General features: G+C 50.4%; 1 protein-coding gene across 1 annotated transcript; it reads right to left on the bottom strand.

Annotated features, from left to right (window-relative positions):
• Positions 1-744: 744 nt before the first annotated feature.
• On the bottom strand, positions 745-18,248 carry TMEM43 (transmembrane protein 43). Its single transcript, XM_008152462.3, has 12 exons — positions 18,093-18,248; positions 15,570-15,719; positions 14,575-14,709; positions 13,904-13,998; positions 12,633-12,682; positions 12,299-12,368; positions 11,466-11,536; positions 10,318-10,439; positions 9,950-10,024; positions 9,529-9,630; positions 6,433-6,550; positions 745-3,686 (listed from the first exon to the last, which is right to left on the bottom strand). Exons 1-12 carry the CDS (start codon positions 18,102-18,104, stop codon positions 3,484-3,486), a joined length of 1,203 nt encoding a protein of 400 aa, XP_008150684.1. The 5' UTR covers positions 18,105-18,248; the 3' UTR covers positions 745-3,483.
• Positions 18,249-18,306: the final 58 nt, after the last annotated feature.

Raw genomic sequence — 18,306 nt, 5'->3', positions numbered from 1 at the left:
CAAATACAACTTTCAGTTTTGAAATACAAGAATACGTTTTGGAAAGTTATCACTCACCTGCTTCAAATCTTGTAATATGTAAAAAGAACTATTCAAATTGCTAACTTAAGAGTGGATAATTAGCAGTGCAGGGGAACGTAGGCCATGGGTCAGTGACCAGATAGATACGAGGAAACCCTCACAAGGCACTAAAGCTCCTAGCAACAGGCTGCCTGGAGCTGTGTGGCTCGGAGGACAAGGCAAAAAGAATGAAAAGTTAATGTCATGTGTTTGGCATTTCATGTGCTTTCTGTCAGTCCTCACAGCAAACTTGTGGGGGTACAATAGCATTGTTCCCATTTTTACAGATGAGGGAACTGAGGCTCAAAGTATTGATTTTCCCAACATCACATAGCCAATCAGTGGCAGACTTGAGACTGGAATTCAGGTCTGTGCCAACCCAAAGCCAATGATGCCTTTTGGACTGTGACTCCATCCTGTCTTCTAGCACAATTCTGAAGATGGGTGAAGTGTGAATCCTTCACTTTAAATGCATCCAAAACAAAGTAGGCTTTGATATTTAAGACTTCTAAGTGCTAGAAATATTGAGCTGCCCTTTAAATATATATATATTAACCACTAAAAACAACTTAGAACTGAGTCTAAAAATCATATGGTTTGTACTGAATTTTACGGCTGAATTCTTTAAGATAGAAGTTTCAGAAAGAATACAGAAACAACAAAAGGAACAATGGCAATGTCCTATAAAAGATACTTAGAAATTTATTTTGATTTTCCTATAAAAAATACAAAGAATAAAAATTTCATGATTTTTCCCAAGGCATCAAATATTACTTAACATTATTTTGCTCCTAAAGAACACTTGAAATTGGCAGTAATTTTAAAATCTTATGCTAGGAAAAATTACACAGACCAAATCCCAAAAATTTTGTATATACAGTAAAACCTCGATATAAAGGACTAATTTGGGCAAGAGTGTGTCCATTAAAGCTGAAAGCCCATTATATAAAATAGGTTTCCCGAATGCATATATTAAAAAGTTGACAAATTAGTTTACCTGTTTTCTCTTACGTAGACAAGTTTATTAAGTATATATGAAAAATTTAATTTCAGAGGTTTTCTACATGTATTACTGTAATTTTAAATTTATACTGAATAGATCTAGTAAATGTGTACATTCACCAGTCTCCACGAGTAAACAGATGCACACAGATGGGATGTGGTTTAGTGTATGTCGGAACTTCAGCATTAAAACTGCTGCAGAAAGTGACACCATGTGACAACAAAATTAATTACTGTTCCATGCGGTGTGATCACGTGTACATCATTCACCAAACATTGTTTACAAGCAGTGATTCTTGGATTTAAATATGTAGATTATAGTTGTAGATATGTGATATTTATTTGTCATCAAAATTACTTGTGTTTTTTCTAGCATATGGCCTATTCACTAAAATTTATTAAAAATAACAGTGAATAACAAAAAAATATCCTGTTATTTGTAAGCAACTCTTGGTTAAAAGCATTTTTTAATTGAGAGGGTGTTAATTTTCACATGACATACAGACTGGAAATTTTGTCCATTAAATACTTTAAGTCGGTTAAATCGAGGGTTTACTGTACTGTATTTTCCAAAAGCATCCTTTGAGGATTTAGAGCAGGGGTGGGGAAACTTTTTCTGCCAAGGGCCATTTGAATATTTATAACATCATTTGCAGGCCACACAAAATTATCAACTTAAACATTATCCCGCTATATTTGGTCAAACATTTAATTAACTCACCCCTAATGCCTTGGCAGAGCCAGATCAAATGATTTCTCAGGCCTTATATGGCCTGTGGGCCAGACATTCTCCACCCAATTTAGAGATTGAGTGAAACTGCAGTGAACTATTTCAGTCCTTAAACCCAGATAAATCATCTGTGGGGCCAGCTGTCTTTACCATGAAGAATCTGTAACAGATATACCAGGACTATAGGAGAGATTATTAGATCACTATTTTCAGAAGTTCTGACCCCTTTTCAACTACCAGATAGTTATTTCCTAAAGCAACCACCCCAGCAAGGTAGAACAATTTCCAAGTAGTAAAAGATCAAGTAAAAGCTACACACAGAATTTTTTAGGACATCAAGGTTACATTCTTTATCTTTCAAAGGGTGTGAAAGAGAAGTTGGGAAATATGTTGATTAAGTGTGGGTAGATTTTATTTTGGAGGAGCAAAGTGGCAGACACTTAACAGATAAAAGGAACAGCAGAAGCAGCCATGGAGGCCAGCCGCTGTATCAGAAGTCCTCCATGAAGAAAGGAATGAGGCCGGCAAGAGCACTCACATCTACAGCAAGCCTGAGGCCTCCAAGCTTGATTTTGATGGGGTCATGTGAAGGAGCGCAGGATATAAAGCTTCCAACCTTTTCCTTTAATAGTTGACTAAAAACTCAGAACTCTTCAAGTACACAGGTAGTGTCTGATGCCATAGGATAAAAGGAAACGCTTTGCCTTGTAGATATTCCCCAACTCCTCCCAGAGGGGAGACAATCATTTTGTAACACTTATTTCAAAAGCATCTTAAAGCTTCCCAGTGACCCAGAATACTGACAACGGTAACTTTTTTTTTTTAACCAGGTAAGTCACAGCCCCATTTAACACCTTTCTGTGCTCTGAATTAACCTCAACTAACAGGTTAAAGGGTGTCTTTCTCTGTAACAGTCTGAAATGTTAGTCATTCAGGTGGTTTTCTGTTTTGCTTTTCAAATCTCATTTTTAACAACTCCCTCGGGGTAGGAGAGTACACATGAAGTGAAGCAATAAAAACTCAGAGCCTTTGGGATACTATACACTAAGAAGATTCTGCCAAACCATAAAAAGTGTAAAGCCCAACCAATGTCCAATTTCCCTCAGGACATAGCCAGTGGATTTGCTTTTTTGAAGTATCAAATCAAGTTCTAGCCACAAACTGGGTTTATAGTGACCCTGCTTGCAGGGTATGTATGGGCTTCGTCTGTCTTGGCAATACAGCACCGATGAGACAGCTGATAAAGGTGGCCCTTTAGTATCAAGGGAGCGGCTAGTGGTGTGGCAGAACCTGGCACTCATCTCCAAGGAGCAGAGGCAGTAGGGGGTAAGGCAGCAGGTCTCTGAGTGGCACCTTGATATCTGAAGACACCGGCTAGATGAAGCATGCGAACCTGCCACACAGTCCCAAGAGAAGGAGGAAACAAGCGGGAGAACGCTTGTCATGCTGCCCAATAGGAGCTGCCTTCTGCCCATCAAAGCTGCTCACTGACAAGAAAGGGGTGGAGAGCCGTTAACAGATGAACACCAAACCCGATGGAAGTGCATGCTGCCGAGTCTGGCCCCTTGAAGAGTGGAGCAGGTGCAGAATCTAAAACCAGTGTGGACTCGTGCTCTGGTATGGAGCAGGGTCAGAGGAGGGGGCAGGGGGAGACCTGGATCCTGAAACTCAAATGGGTGCCAGGGCCCGTTTCACTCCAGCTTTTTGGCTGGCACCCGTGTCCGAGCAATGATGATGGGCACCAGGGCCAGGCAGGCGATGAAGAGGGCCCACAGGGGCCGGTAGAAGAGCCAGCCAGCAGCCACGGTCAGCAGGGTCAGTGAGGTGGCCACACAGAAGGCAAAGGCCTTCAGGCCAATGTCGACCAGGTCTCGGAAGACAGGAAACCAGTCCACTGTGGGGAAAAGAAAGGCAGTGAGGCTTCCGAGGACGCCATGTTCTACGTCTCAAAAGTCAGCAAATGGTTCCTGTCTCTAGACAAGGATGAGCCCTTAATGCCAGGTGAGTAAGGGGAGGAGAGGGTCATTGGTGGAAGGCAAGTAACCTCCTAGTGAGGGCTGAAAGATCCAAAAGAGGAGCCCTCCCTCCTGAGCTGCATGGCTGGGCACAGACTGAGCCACCCGCTGCACAGTGCTCCAGGGAGAAGGCATGTACAAGTGCTTTGTGAACTTCAAACTGCATGTTGAAATCAATCTAAAGCCAATATAAAGACATAAGGCCCTGGGTGGTGTGCTCAGTGGTTACAGTATCTGCCGCCCCCTACACACACACACACACCCACACACACACACACACACACACCAAAGGGTCACAAGTTTGATTCCTGGTCAAGGGATGTACCTGGGTTGCAGGTTCAATTCTCGGCCCCAGTGGTCACATGCGGGAGGCAAACAGTCAATGTATCTCTTTCACATCAATGTTTCTCTCTCTCCCCCCCCGCCCCCCTCCACTCTCTAAAAATCAATGGAAAAAATATCTGGGTGAGATTAACAACAACAAAAAGACATTCGACTGTAACAGTGGCAAACACCATTTGCTGTACACTCACACAAAGGAGACGGCAGACTTTTCTGTGGTGCCTATTTGGGCCCCTCAGCCACTCCTGGAGGTGTTTGTTCATTCAGGCAGCAGGTTGTTACCAATTATCTACATGCCAGCTCTGCATGGACTGAGGGAAACAAATTAGCCTCAGCTGGCCCCTGCCTCAAGGATCTCACAGGCCCAGTATGAAGTCTAGGATCCGGCTAAATCCATCTGGAACTACCCTGTTCCTGGCCTGTCCAGCATCCCACGGGGGAATCTCCACTGAGTTCCCAGGAGGCCCCAGTGCTCTGGTGCCACTGGTTTGCAGAGGAAGCCCTGGTGCCCTGCCTTGACTACAGGATCCTGCAGGCCACCTCACGGCTCATCGTTGTCTACTCTCAGGTAGCACCCCTATTTGGCCCTCATAAGAAGTAGAGTTCACGTTTTATACTGTTGACCATGTGTCAGGCACTACCTGTACCATCTCATCTAACCCATAGGCCTAACCCCTGTAAGGCTGGTATTATTTTTGTGTTATTTTTAATCCTCATCCAAGGATATGTTTTTTATTGATTTGAGAGAAACATCAACATGAGAGAGAAACATGGATCAGGTGCCTCCCATATGTGCCCCAACCAGGGATCAACCCCATAACCTAGGTTATATGCCCTGACTGGGAATCGAACCCCCAACCTTTGGGTGTGCAGGACAAAATTCCAACCAACTGAGCCACCCAGCCAATGCAAGGTCAGTGCTATTCGTCACCTCATTTTACCCACAAGGTCACGAGGCCCGGAGAGTTTAACTTGCTGTAAGTCTTACAGCTAGAAAGCGCCAGAGCCAGGACTTAAAACTCGAGACTGTCTGAGCCCAGAGCCTTAGCTCTAAGCCATGGCTCTGAGCCTTGAAAGGACAGGGACCTTGTCTGTCCTATTCATTGTGTGGTCTCCTGGGCTCAGAGCAATGTCTTGCACACTCCAGGCGCTCAGTAATTCTTACTGAATGAATGCTTTTGTGTTGCAGGCTCCTGAATCACTCGCCCTGCACTTTGGATCTCTCCATCCTCTGAAGTCTGTTCTGAATCTGGAATGTCAGCATTTCAGATATGGAGAGAATCAGAGGAGCACAGGCAGGTAGATTCAAAGGGCCCTCTGAAAGAGACTCCAACCTTCTCATCTTGATGATGGGGCAACAGTCTCTGAGAGAAAAAAAGGCCTGTCCAGGTCACCCACCCACGATGGGCTTAGTGCAGAGGAAAAGGTGGAGGGTTCTGTTCAAATGCAGATCTCTCCTGAATGGAGCTCAGTAGTTGCCCAAGTGACCCAGCCTGGTTCAGGGCTGAGTGCCTTTCTGAGCACAAATCATCTATCCAAAGAAAACCTTGGAGAAGTGTCCTTCCCCTCCCTGCACCTCAGTTTTCCCATCCGCAAAATGAGGCAGGTGGCCCTCTCTGCTCTGATAGTCTGGGGTATATGCAGCCAGATCTCTCCCAAAATGGAATGGGTAAGTGGGGGAAAGGTTTCTGCTGGGGCTCAGAGAAGGCTGAATCATCTGACTGGACAGGGACTCACTGGGGTAAAGGCTCAGATGGAAAGTCCTCTGAAGTCCCATCCTCCCATTCCTCTGATTGCAACAGTCTAGACCCGCCCTTACTCAATCAGCCGGGCACTCAGTCCTGAACCAGGCTGCGTCACTTGGGCAACTACTGGGCTCACTGGTGCCAACCTCAGGCTATGGGAGCTGCCCAGCAAACTCCCTTGTGCCCCAGAATTGCTGGCTATCCCAAACCTAGCCCAAAAGTATAACAATATTTTAGTGTTTCCTGTTTGCAAAATATTTCATAAAACTACAAATGAGGTGTGAGATATAACTGCAGCTAACACGGGAAAGAGGCCCAAGGTCCAGAGCTCTGACTTGAAGTCCAGCTCACTGCAAAGGCTGGCCCTTCATCCCAAAGCTATGGAGTATGTACTCAGAGACGGCCAAATGCCCACTTCCTGCCCCAAGTTGCATACCATCAGGCCAGAAAAGCTGACAGATGGTGTGAGAAGCATGGAGGAAGCATAGGGGGCTACAGGAGGGCGTGCAAGATTCCCACCCCAGTCTCCCCCACCTACCCAGGGTATAGAGGATCCGTGTCATGAGGTTAAGGCCCATAAACATGGCCATCCAGCCAGCTGCCCGCAGGCCCCATGTCTTCATGGAGTTGCTCTTCTGTTCTCTAAGAAACACCTCCTGTAGGACAAAGCAGGCAGGTGGCTGAGGGGGCCATAACAAAGCAGGAGATATTGGCCATTTCTGAACAGACCAGAGGAAGGCAAGGGCGCATCTCCCTCCCAGGTCTAAGTGCCTCCCCAACCTAGCACAGCAGAGCAAGGTGTGCACACACATCTGTATGGAAGGTATGGGCCCTCAGGTCACAGGACACCTCCTTCAAGAGTCCTCAGCCCACCAACTCATCTGGAATAAACTTGACCCTCCCTCATACTACAGCGGTACCTTTCTGGGGCCGTTTATCCACAACCAGGACAGTGGGAACGTTTGAGTGTGCCTGCAGGCGCTATGGGAAATGCTTCATGTATGGTATCGACTTAATCTCAGACACTGCTCATGGCATCTGGGACCTCTCTGGTTTCCCTCCTCAGTCTGCCGGCCATTCCTTCCCTCTTACCATCCTCTAAATCAGGGGTCCTCAAACTTTTTAAACAGGGGGCCAGTTCACTGTCCCTCAGACCGTTGGAGGGCCGGACTATAGTTTAAAAAAAACTAGGAACAAATTCCTATGCGCACTGCACATACCTTATTTTGAAGTAAAAAAACAAAACGGCAAAAACACCCGCATGTGGCCCGCGGGCCGTAGTTTGAGGACGCCTGCTCTAAATGCTGAAATTCCCTGGCTGCTTCAGTCCACACTCTCTCCCAGGAGTGTATCTTTCTGGGCCTCACCCCCATGGCTCCCACAGCCTATGTGACATCCACTGCATGTCTTGGCACATCTGACACTGACACTGGAGTTTCCACCCCAACCTGTTCTTTGTCGTCTCCATCTCAGCAAATGGTACCACCCACCCACCTGCATAAGCCAAAACTTGGCTTGTTCCTGCCCTCACCATCTCTCATCCTGGCCATCAGCAAGTCCTGTCAACACAGGGTCCACATTTCCTCAAATCCTCTCTCACCACCGTCAACCCCTCTCACCAGGGCCCCTTCAGTAGCCTCCTCCCCACGGGCCTCCCTGCTTCTGCCACCACCACCACCACCTTCTCCATGCAGCCAGCTGCGCCTCAGCCCCACTGGGGCACAGGTCAAACCTCCTCCTGCCTTGCGGCCTTTGCACATGCGGTTGCTCTGCTGAGAGCATGTTTGCCCAGTTGTGCCTGGCCAGCTCCTACACATTCTTCTAGTCTTGGCTGAAATGCCATTTCTTCAGAGAGCCTACCTAGTCATTATCTATAATAATATTATGATAGCTAACTGATAGCTAACACTTACTGCTAACTATTTATCAGTCACTGTCCTAAGTGCTTTACAAGTATAAAAGTATTACTTAATCCTCAAAATAACTTGATGAGGTAGGCACACTTATCTCCATTTTGTAGAAGAGGAAACTGAGGATCTGAGAGGACAAGTGACATGCCCAGGATCTCACACAAGCAGTTAACTAAGCTATGAGCTTGAGGGCATGTCTGTTTTGTCCCTGTGTCCCTGGTCCTTAATAAAATGGATCATCTTCACAACAACCAAATAAGGGAGGAATAATTGCAATAATCTTTTCTTTTAATTTCCATTTTACAGAAGGGCCAACAGGCTGAGAGGATAATCAACTGGCTCAAGGTCTCGTGGCCAGCGGAAGGCAGAGCAGGGCTTGAGATGGGGCCATCTCCAGTGCCCATGCTTGTCCACACTGCACTCTCCTGTCCCCAGGACTGAAAGCTGGACAGCCGGACTCCCAGGGTTTCTTTCTAAGGGCTCAGGATGCCTCCTTGGCTCAGGGCCTTCTTTCCCTGCTTAACAGACCCCAGACCCTGTGCTGGAGGCCCAGGGTGATCAGGAAGCTCCTGCCCATCTCCACTGTCACCGTCTTCCCTCCTGGGGAGTTATCTAAGCCATGAGCCCACCACTCCTCTGGGGGCAGCTCACACCCGCCTTTGCCTGCAGGAGGATGGAAGCCTGGGGACAGGGCTGGCACTCTGGGAGAGAGGGAAAGGCCTGGACAGGGCTTCCTAATATTAGAAACTACCCAGGGGGCCCTGAGAGTTGCTGGAGGAAAGGGTGACTCATACCATGTCAGGCTGGGAGGTGGCAGCTCCACCCTGAGGTTGGTAACTGGGCTCCTGAGCTGCAGCCCAACCACACCCTAGTGCTGGCTAGAGAAGGCTGGGCCCATGCAACAACCCAGGGCTGGGTGCTAAAGTGAGAGGGATGACAGCTGAGGGCCTAAGCCAACACCTGCCCACTACCCTTTTCAAGACCTTCTGGATGCAAAACCCAGCAATCCTATTCAGAGCAAGCACAGAATGTGTACAGTGATACACTGTGTTAAACAATGGAAAAGCTGTATCTTTCTGTTAAAGAGAAGGATTTCCTGCTTAGAGAAGAGTGGCTAACTGAACTAATTGGTACATCTTTGTACCCCTTCTCCTTGGGACTTGAGAAGCATGACCCTCCCTCTTCCTTCTACAGAGGGGAAGGGGGGTGCCTGCCCTCACCTGGTCCTGAGACTCTGCAGCTCAAATCCCTTCACTGCCCACCTAATCCACCCCCTCACAAGGGGCCCTGCCTGCTCAGTAGTCTTCTTCCCCTAACCCCTCTCTGGGTGCTGGCCACACGGACACTCTTGATGTTCCCAACAAGGTGAACTCTGACCTGCCTAGACTACTTTCAGCACTGACCCCCTCTCTTCACTTGGCACTCAGCAGAAATGTTACTCAGAGAGGCCTTTCTAGACACTGTCAAAGCAGATTTCCCATTATGCCCGTTTATCTCCAAGCATCTGCCTCCCCTTCATGATACTCGGCGCAAGGTGCCCTTACTTGTTTTACTGATGAGTCACTCTCCCCCACAAGACTGCATGCCAGGGAAGGAGTCTGTTTTGCCCAGTGTACTACTGGCTATGACCTCTAGAAGTAGGTGCTTATTTAATAACCTTATTAAAAGTGGCAGGGAGGGAAACACCAGTCCCTCCATCACAGAGGTAGACAGCAGCAACTCACCTCGGCTGAGAAGTCCCCATGGTGCAGGAGAAGCAAGGTGTCCCCAGACTTGGTGGAAAATGGGACTAGCTGGTCACCCCGCTGCCGGGCAATCACAGTGACCTGGTCAGAGAATTTAGTGTTAGAGCTGAGACAGTGACCAGCCCACCCGCTCCAGCACCCGTCTACACTGTGTGCCTACCAGGGAAGTGAGTGAGGAGACGGATGCCATCCCAGTTCTTAACCTGGGGTCTACAGATATCCATGGATGGCTTCAGGGGACACAGACCTCTGGAAGTGCTCAAAGGCATGCCTAACTGTGAATACGAGCACAGTTCCTAGAGGGAGGGTCCAAAGCCACATTCCCAACGCTGTCCACTGTGTCCATGCCCAGGGAGACTGGGAAGCCCTGCCTTAGTCTGCCCTGGAGAAGTTACATTACCACATGAGCTGGGCCCAGGTGAGGGTCGTCGCTGCTCAGCCCGGCATAGGAGAAGGAAACTCGCACGTCTCCGACCTGGGGGTGGAAGAAAGTGGGGTGAGTGAGGCCAGGAGCAGTCAGCCTGGGCCGGGGTCCATGGCACTGTCGAGCCCCTACACACACCCTCTTTTCCCACCTCTATAGCTTTTCCCAGGTGGTTCCATCACCTAAAACTCCCTCCCCTCTAATTCATTTGGCCAAGAGCAGCTGTGGATTCCACCAAACAGAATCAGTCTTAAGCGAGAACTTGACTGCTGTGTATTCCTGGGAGATGGTACTTCAGGGGCCCTGATCTGTACTATCTGAACTATCCAAGTCCCTCTGTGCACCTCTGGGTACTTGGGGTTTTCACTGTGGTAGAAATAGTCTCCCCGGCGAATGATGTCCACGTGTGGGTCCTCCAGCTTGGACAGGCTCAGTGGCTTGAAGTTGTCAACTTTGTCAATGAGGCCTGAGAGAAAACAGGGTGTTAAATAGAGACGATGGTGTGCAATTTGAAACACCCCTGATCTGCAAACCCCTCAGCCTGACATCCTTCCCACCGCATGAGGAGACCGATGCCCGCCCAGCTGTCCGCTCCTGGCTCATTCTCCTCAGGGCCTTCAGCGCACGACCCCCACGCAGTGCCCTTCTCCAGCCCCCGCTCTTCCACAGCTGCCCCTTGCCAGCCCCACTGCCGTCTCCCGCTCCTCCAGGAAGCCTTTCCTGTCCCTCTCCGTCCAGTCACAGTGACCACAGCTCTGGGAATGGTCTTGGCTCGGCACCCATTCCACCTTGGGTCTGGTTGCCCATGCCCAAGCCTGGCTCCCAAGCTGCATGGAGACCACTGGAGGCCAGGGCTGGTGGGCACTGGCTGAGCAACAGAGCAGATGGCAGCAGGCCAAGCCCTCGATCCCAGCCTCTCCTCCCTCACCTTGGTTATTTGGGTCCTCAGTGTCTCCTCTCCCACCTTCCCGGGTCAAGCTCGGGGACAGAGCCCCGGGAGTTACTGTGGCCCGTGATACTGCCTTGTCCCTTGAAATCCACTCTTTGGAATAACTTGGTGGGGAGGAGGATGAACCACGCACTCCTTGGCACAGGACTAGATGCCATGTGGGGCTCAGCGGTGGAGCCTCAGGGAGAACTTTGGCTCTACTACTGGCTCAGGGCCCCTTGAGGAAGGGCTCTCGGCTTCGTCTGGTCAGAACAGGCACCAGCACCACAGCAGTGCCTGGCAGTCATTCTCTGGAATAATCCAGTGTCAGAGGAACCTGCCCGAGGTGGGGATGTTCTACACGAGTCCCTGCCTCCTAGAGATTTGCCTGCTCTCTGACCCCAGCCCAAAACATGATCCTTGGAAAGGTTCTGGTTGATCCCATGTCCAGGGAGCAGAGCCACTTTACCCACCAAAGGGCTGAGTGCTGGAGCACCAGTGGCCAAATGGAAGCACCGAACCTCTGGTCTGGCGATGGCTCACCCGAAGGGGCCACAGACTTACCTGCCGAGAGGAAAAACCTGCCAATCTGGACGAAGGGGGCTGTTGCCGTGAACGACTCCACGGCCATCGCACTGTGGGACAGAGGGAGCTATCAGTGAAGCAGGACACCAGGTGGGAGTATCTGAGTCCCTTTGGGTTGTGCTGGGGAGGGTCCCTACCCAAGGGGCTCCTGCAAGTCCAGACCAGCCAAGCACTGCAGACATCTTGTCTTTACCAGCAACTCCACCCCCTGGATGATCTCAAGTCCCCCTTCCCTGACCGCTAGACCCCTACCAGCCTGTCCCACCCCCAGCCATCAGATGGACCTTCCATGGACTTCACACCCTCATTGACCCCAGCCCCAGGTAGTATCTAAGCCCACTGTGCACATTCACATCAGGCCTGCTCCACCCCCACGTCCCTGAGCTAACCTCCCCCTGCCAAAATCCTACAAAGGCCCAGATCAAATGCCCCTGCTCCTGAAAGCCCTTCCTGTCCTCCTCCCCCATGGTTAATGGTTAACAAAGGCTTCCCTGGTACTACACATGCAAATCCCTTCAGGCACTCAGTCCAGGCCTTGAATTCATGACTTGTTTGAGGGTAGCTTGTTTGGGGTCAGGGAAGTTGGGTCTCGCCTCTGTTCCTGGTGCCCAGGAGCTGTCCCACCTAGCACCCAGACTTGTGCCAGGGAGTGGGTGGTCATCCCAGACCAGAGTGTGGCCCACATGTCCAATACTTTAATCAACTCATGAGGCAGAAGTAACTCGGTCCCATTACTCAGATGAGGAAGCTGAGGCTGCAGACATGCCAGTGGCAGCCAAGGCTGCACTCAGGCCTGGGGGCCCAGACCTCACCTAGGGTTTTTGTGGCCAATCTCTCGGTCGAAGTTCCTGCTGTTGACGATTTCCGACCTCCATTCAGGGTCTGTTGTGGGAAGAGGGAACAACTCAGCAACCATGGTAGCCGTGGTCACATGTCCGAGGTCCACTTATCCAAGCCTGTGACCCTTTCTGGGGCTGAAGGGGCAGCTCCTGGAGCCTCGCTGGACGGATGGGAGAGCAGGGCTCTGAGCACCAGCACCCAGGGATCCCGACACCTGGTTCCGTGCCCTTCCCCACTGCAGGGATGTGCCCAGCATCTGCCCACAGGCCTGGGATGTGGCCCTGGAGAACGGGGGCCTATACTCACTGTAGGAGTACTTCCTCTCCGTTTTCACCTGCCCGTCCTCAGTATAATCTCTGCGGGGAAAGCACAGCAGTTCCAGAGTCAGCCCGTCACTCCTGAGACATTCCCATCTCTAAGCATCTCCAGCTGAAGCAACTTGGGGCTACCCAGTCAAACTGCCCAAATGGAGCAGGCCTTGTCTGCACCAGCCCAGACAGGCTGCTCTCTCCCTGGCAGACAGCCAGCTCCAGCCCTTGAGGCCTGACCCGAGAAAAGTGCTTTTTTAACTGGAGCTGAAATCTGCCTCTGCCTGGCTCACACCAAGGGTCACAGTTCCTCTCTCTGGACTCAGAGATCTGGCTGTACCCTCTGCTCCAGAACAGCCCCATTAAGACCCTCTGCAGGTGCCCTGCACCAGGCTGAGCTTGAGCTGCTCCGGCTCACCCAGCCACCTCTCCGCCCCTCAACTCATGGTCCATTTGGCTCAGTTGGGGCTGACCCCCACCATGGCCAATGAGAATCTCCCCTAAGATGTCTGTTAAAACTGATAGGATGTTGGCCTAGCCGGTTTGGCTCAGTGGATAGAGCATCGGTCTGTGGACTGAAGGATCCCGGGTTCGATTCTGGCCAAGGGCACATGCCCAGTTTGTGGGCTCAATCCCCAGAGGGGGGCGTACAGGAGACAGTCAATCAATGATTTGTCTCTCATCAATGATGTTTCTATCTCTCTCTCCCCCTCTCCCTTCCTCTCTGAAATCAATAAAAATATATATTTTTTAAAAACCTGATGGAATGTTGCCAGCTGGGTGGTTCAGTTGGTTAGAGTGGTGTCCTGTGCACTAAAATAGTTGTGGGTTCGATTCCCGGTCAGGAAACACACTTAGGTTGCGGGTTCCATCCCTGGTCAGGGTGGGTATAGGAGGCAACCAAGTGATGTTTCTCTCTCTCAACCCTCCCCCCCCCCCAACTTCCTCTCTCTAAAAATCAATAAAAACATATCCTCAGGTGAGGATTAAAAATAATAATATTTTTTTAAAACTTATAGGATGTAAGCCAGGAGGCCACTTCTGTTCCCCCATGGAAGAGAAGATGGAATTAACACATGGGAAAAAATTGTTTGTGGCCTGAAACCAGTAATGCCTTAAGCTCAGGCCACTCTGCACTGGATTTCTGCCACCTCCAAACAGAAGATCATTCACCATTAACTTTGGGATAATTTGACATTTCTCTGATAGATTTCATACTTTAAATTTCAGAAGTGTCAAAAAGCTGATTTTCACTCACTGGTACCTCACCTGGACTCCTCGGTTTCTACCCACTGGTACATCTCCACGTGCCGCCGCAGCTTCACAGCCGGAATGTGGACCCCATAGTTTGGATCAGACAAGAGCTTCAAAAACAAGCAAACAAACCGAAAATGAATACATAAAGAACAAAACACACACCGGCCCAGAATGCCTGGCTCAGGGGAAGCTGGACTAGAAAGGAAACAGATAGAGGACCAGGACGGGACAGGACAGAGAACGCTATGGCTGCTTCATGTAGGAGAATGGAGTGAAGCTGCCTTCCCCAAGTTCTAAACACCCAGTGCCTGGGACATGTGCCTCACAGCCTGGAAAGGTCCAATAACCAGAGTACCTTCGTAGCCTTCACTAGACACACATGCTAATCATAATCATTAAAGCACCTATTTGTAAAGCTCATGCCACATGCCAGGCACTGTGCCAGGACGTTAGCTACTTAATTCTACCAAATCTTCAAAACTGGCCCCCCAATTTGTTACAATTTTTCTCCCCAATTTACAGATGAAGATGTTGAGACTCAGAAGTGATGGGTCCACACAGCTGCTGAGTGTGGGGTCAGTAATCACACCCATGTGTGTCCATGCTTTCAAAATCCTCAACCGAACAGTATCTAGTGATGTGCCGCACGCCTCCAGGGGGTCAGCAACCATCGTGAAACGCACCTTGGATGTCCGCAGGGCCCCAATGATGTGCACCAGCCTCCCCTCGTTCTCCGGAGCCACACTGTGGATGCTGTCAGGGGACACCACAAGTGAGAGCCCCTCAGCCAGGGCAGTTGCTGTCTTCAACGCGCGGCCCTGTGAGCAAAGGGGAGTGAGCATTTCAACAGCTCAGGCGTAGCCTGACACAGCATCTCAGGGCAGCATGGGCCTCAGAGAGCACTGAGACTGACCTTCCCATTTTGCAGTTGGAAAACTGAGGTCTACCAAGTGGCGGTGTTGGGACTGAAACCCAGGTTCCTGCTTTCCCAGGCAGACCCCTTCCCACCACCCCACGGCCTCCATACTAGAGCTAGCTGCCGTTTTGTCTGCCTTGTACCCTTTTCCCCATTTTCCTCTGCTTTCTCCTTCCCTTCGCTCCTTAGTCCATGTGATTTACTTGGGTGTAAGTCCAAATGACGTGACCCAGGCCTAGCCAATCAGAACATTTGTTCATTGGCCACAGGGACTGGTTCAGAGTGAACACTGAGACCCAAGCCAGGATTCAGAGATCTCCCTGCAACTGTTGCTAAAATCATTTAGAAGGAGATGGTTCCTTTGTTCTCTGGGGCTGCTAAGCTGACTGGATATTACCCTGGAATTCCTTTGCCACCACAAAGGAAGAGCCTGCCAAAAAAAAATCCACAACAGAGAAACACAGGCAGCAGATGAAGAAATGGAGATTCCTAGTGACCCAGCATAAAAGCCTGGATGAAACCATGCCTAAAGCTGGTGCTGCTCCCAGTATATCAGGTGTGTTAACCTATCCACTCCCTTCTCGCTTACTTCGGTTGGGGTGGGATGTGTGTGTCAAATCACAAAGAATTCTGGTGAGTTCAACATCCCCCTCTCTCTAGTGTAAAATTAAGTCCTTATTACTAAATCCAGCTTCTGGATCACAGCCTTTGCCCCCTGACGCTATGGGGACCCTCACTCTGCACAGACCCTGAACAATTTACCTCATTGGTAAAAATTAAGTAGAAGGAGAGTAGGAAGGTCACGAGCCCCACAAACATCCCACCCGAGGTCTCGCTCAGCCGCTCCAGGAAGCCTGGCTGGGCGTCAGTCGTAATCTTGACATGTTCTCTTCTATTACTCGTATTAGAATACTGAAAAAAAAAAAAGAATAAAATTTAGTTTTTAAAATAAATTAAATTTCATTATTTATACTCAGTTTTCATTTTAATATACATGGTAAATAAGTGTACAGTTTGATGGGTTTTGACAAATACATACCCCATTTGACTAACATCCTGGACAAGATACAGAACGTGTCTATCACCCTAGAAAGTTTCTTTGGGCCCCTTTCTGGCCAATACTCCCCTCTCTCCACCTCCCAGAGTTAACTACTATTTGTTGGTAAGGTGGGTAGAGATATGACACCCCCAGTCCACATTCTGAATCAAATTCCCTACGAACAGGATGATGGAGACATCCTCTGCTCATCCTCCCTACCCACCCCTACACCTAAGGGCACCCTCCCGAGCCTTCTTCCTTCCCTTCAAAGCCATCTTGATGTTGGCTGCATAATGTGTGCTGAATACCTCTGTGTATCCTCAGTGACACATACCCTTCCGGTCCCAGCACTCTGGGCTCAAAAGTAATGAGAGGTGGGAACAGAGGTCAACACACAGGCCCTGAAAATCACTCGCTGTGAAACCCTGGATAAGTTGCTCTACCTCTCTGATCCTGTTTACTAGTTTATAAAATGGAGATGGTAAACAGTACCTGTGACAGGACAGTGGTTACACTGATTAAAAAATCTTGTCATCTCCCTGCTCCACCCCACCAGGGCTTGGTGGCTCCTCCCCTAAATACACACCAGGCTACAAAAAAATTCTTCACAGCGTAGGATGGTCCATCCTGGTGGGCAGAGACCATCTTGGATATGTTGGGACCTGACCCTTGCCAAGGAATGTCGATGAATTTGGGTATCCTCTGTTGCCAAGTCTTTGTTGCTTCTAGAGGTTACCCAAATTCATCGACATTCCTTGGCAAGGGTCAGGTCCCAACATACCCAAGATGGTCTCTGCCCACCAGGATGGACCATCCTACGCTGTGAAGAATTTTTTTATTTATTAAGTTCCTACTTCACACCAGGCACTGTTGAAAGCATAGCCTCCCTTAAACGTCCCAGTAACGCATCCCCTAGAGATCATGGCCACACCACTACAGAGAGGAGGAAAGTGGATTTGCCCTCAGGTCTGCCTGACTCCAAAGCCTGCCATTTTCAGCACCTTCCCCTGATGTAACCTGCCAAGCTGGCTGTGAGACCTGGGCAAGTGCCTTCCCCTGCTGGGGAAAGTCCCCATCTGTAAAATATGGTGATGGGGGTATGGGGCAGAGAGGAGTCCACCTTTGGGGGCAAGTGAGTCTCCTGACTGCCCTCTCCACTGGCAGACCCTGGGTCTCATGGACCACCTCTGAGGCTTCTCTAGGTGCAGCATTCAAGGCCTCTAGGCCTCAAAGACAACTCTAATCTGGGGCAGAGTGGCTAGGGCTGTGAGTGACACAAACTCTGCCTCTCAGAGGGTGTGGGAGGTAGAGAGGATCCTTGGAGACAGAGCAGGGGCCTGGAAAGAGGGTGTGACAGGCCAGGAGAGAGTGGGTAGGACACTCCACCACAGCGGGAGGGCGGGAGGGGGGAGGGAGTGTCTGGGACTGGCTGGGTTCCCCAGCTGGCTCCAGATGCACTCTCACGGAGGAAGGGAGTGGTGAGTCACTAGCTTCTCCCATATGCAGCACCCTGGTGGAAAGGGCCACTCGATTTGTTGAATGAATGTTGGACTTAAGTAGACTGGTTCTTGAGAAAAGCTGGCTGCGGGGAGAAGAGGCCAGCGGCCTTTGAAAAGGAATCACCTTCATTCAGGACCTCTCTAACCAAACCCACCCTAGGAGGATGAGGGGCCAGACAGTAGGGAAATGCGCCCTCCTACGGTCATCCTAACTCCTCGGCTCCCAGCAAGACCTGTGCCCCTCTGCCGCATCACAGCCTCGGTTCACATACCCCTCTAGGGCGGGAGCTCACTGCCAGCGCAGAAAGCCCCGTCTGTCCCTGCTGGACAGCTCCGCCTGGGCGGCATCGGCTTCCCCACCCTTCCCGCGGACTGGCCCCCTCTCTGAGGTCACGTCCAGCTCCGCAAATCTGGGACCAAGGGCCCCGGCGGTAACTGGGATGAAGGAGGGGCCGCTGGGAGGTGCCGCGCACAAGTCGATCCCAATGTCCGGGGCAACACCTCCTGAGTCTCCCTCCCCACAAAAGAGCGCCCAAAGAATACGGACAAAAGGAGTCTGGAGTCTGGACAGGCTAAGAGAAACGAATAGACGGATTAGCTGCCGGAAGGCATAGAAACAGCATGCAGAGGGAGCCAGCGGGGCGCACAGACGAGGGTCAGTCGGACAAGCAAAATGGACCCACGGGAGGAAAGAGGCCCCGTGACGGGGAAGCTTGGGTGTGGCCCGACAGACGAGGGGACACTCACATTCGCGGCCATGGTGGGGCCCGGCTCGCCGCCCCGGCTCGCTCTGCTCAGGTAGGAAAGGGGTTTACGGCCAGAGTGCGGAGGGCCTCTTGTCTGCCTGAGTTGCGAAAACGCGCGTGAAGCCCAGAACCGGAGGGGATGTACTACAATGTTACCGCCCCGTCCTCTCCAGCCTCTCTGCTCATGCGCGCCGCAAGGTCTTTTGGGAAACGTA

The sequence above is a fragment of the Eptesicus fuscus genome, chromosome 18 (assembly GCF_027574615.1).
Source record: "Eptesicus fuscus isolate TK198812 chromosome 18, DD_ASM_mEF_20220401, whole genome shotgun sequence".
Classification (NCBI taxonomy): Eukaryota; Metazoa; Chordata; class Mammalia; order Chiroptera; family Vespertilionidae; genus Eptesicus; species Eptesicus fuscus.
This window is presented reverse-complemented; position numbering and strand designations above follow the sequence as displayed.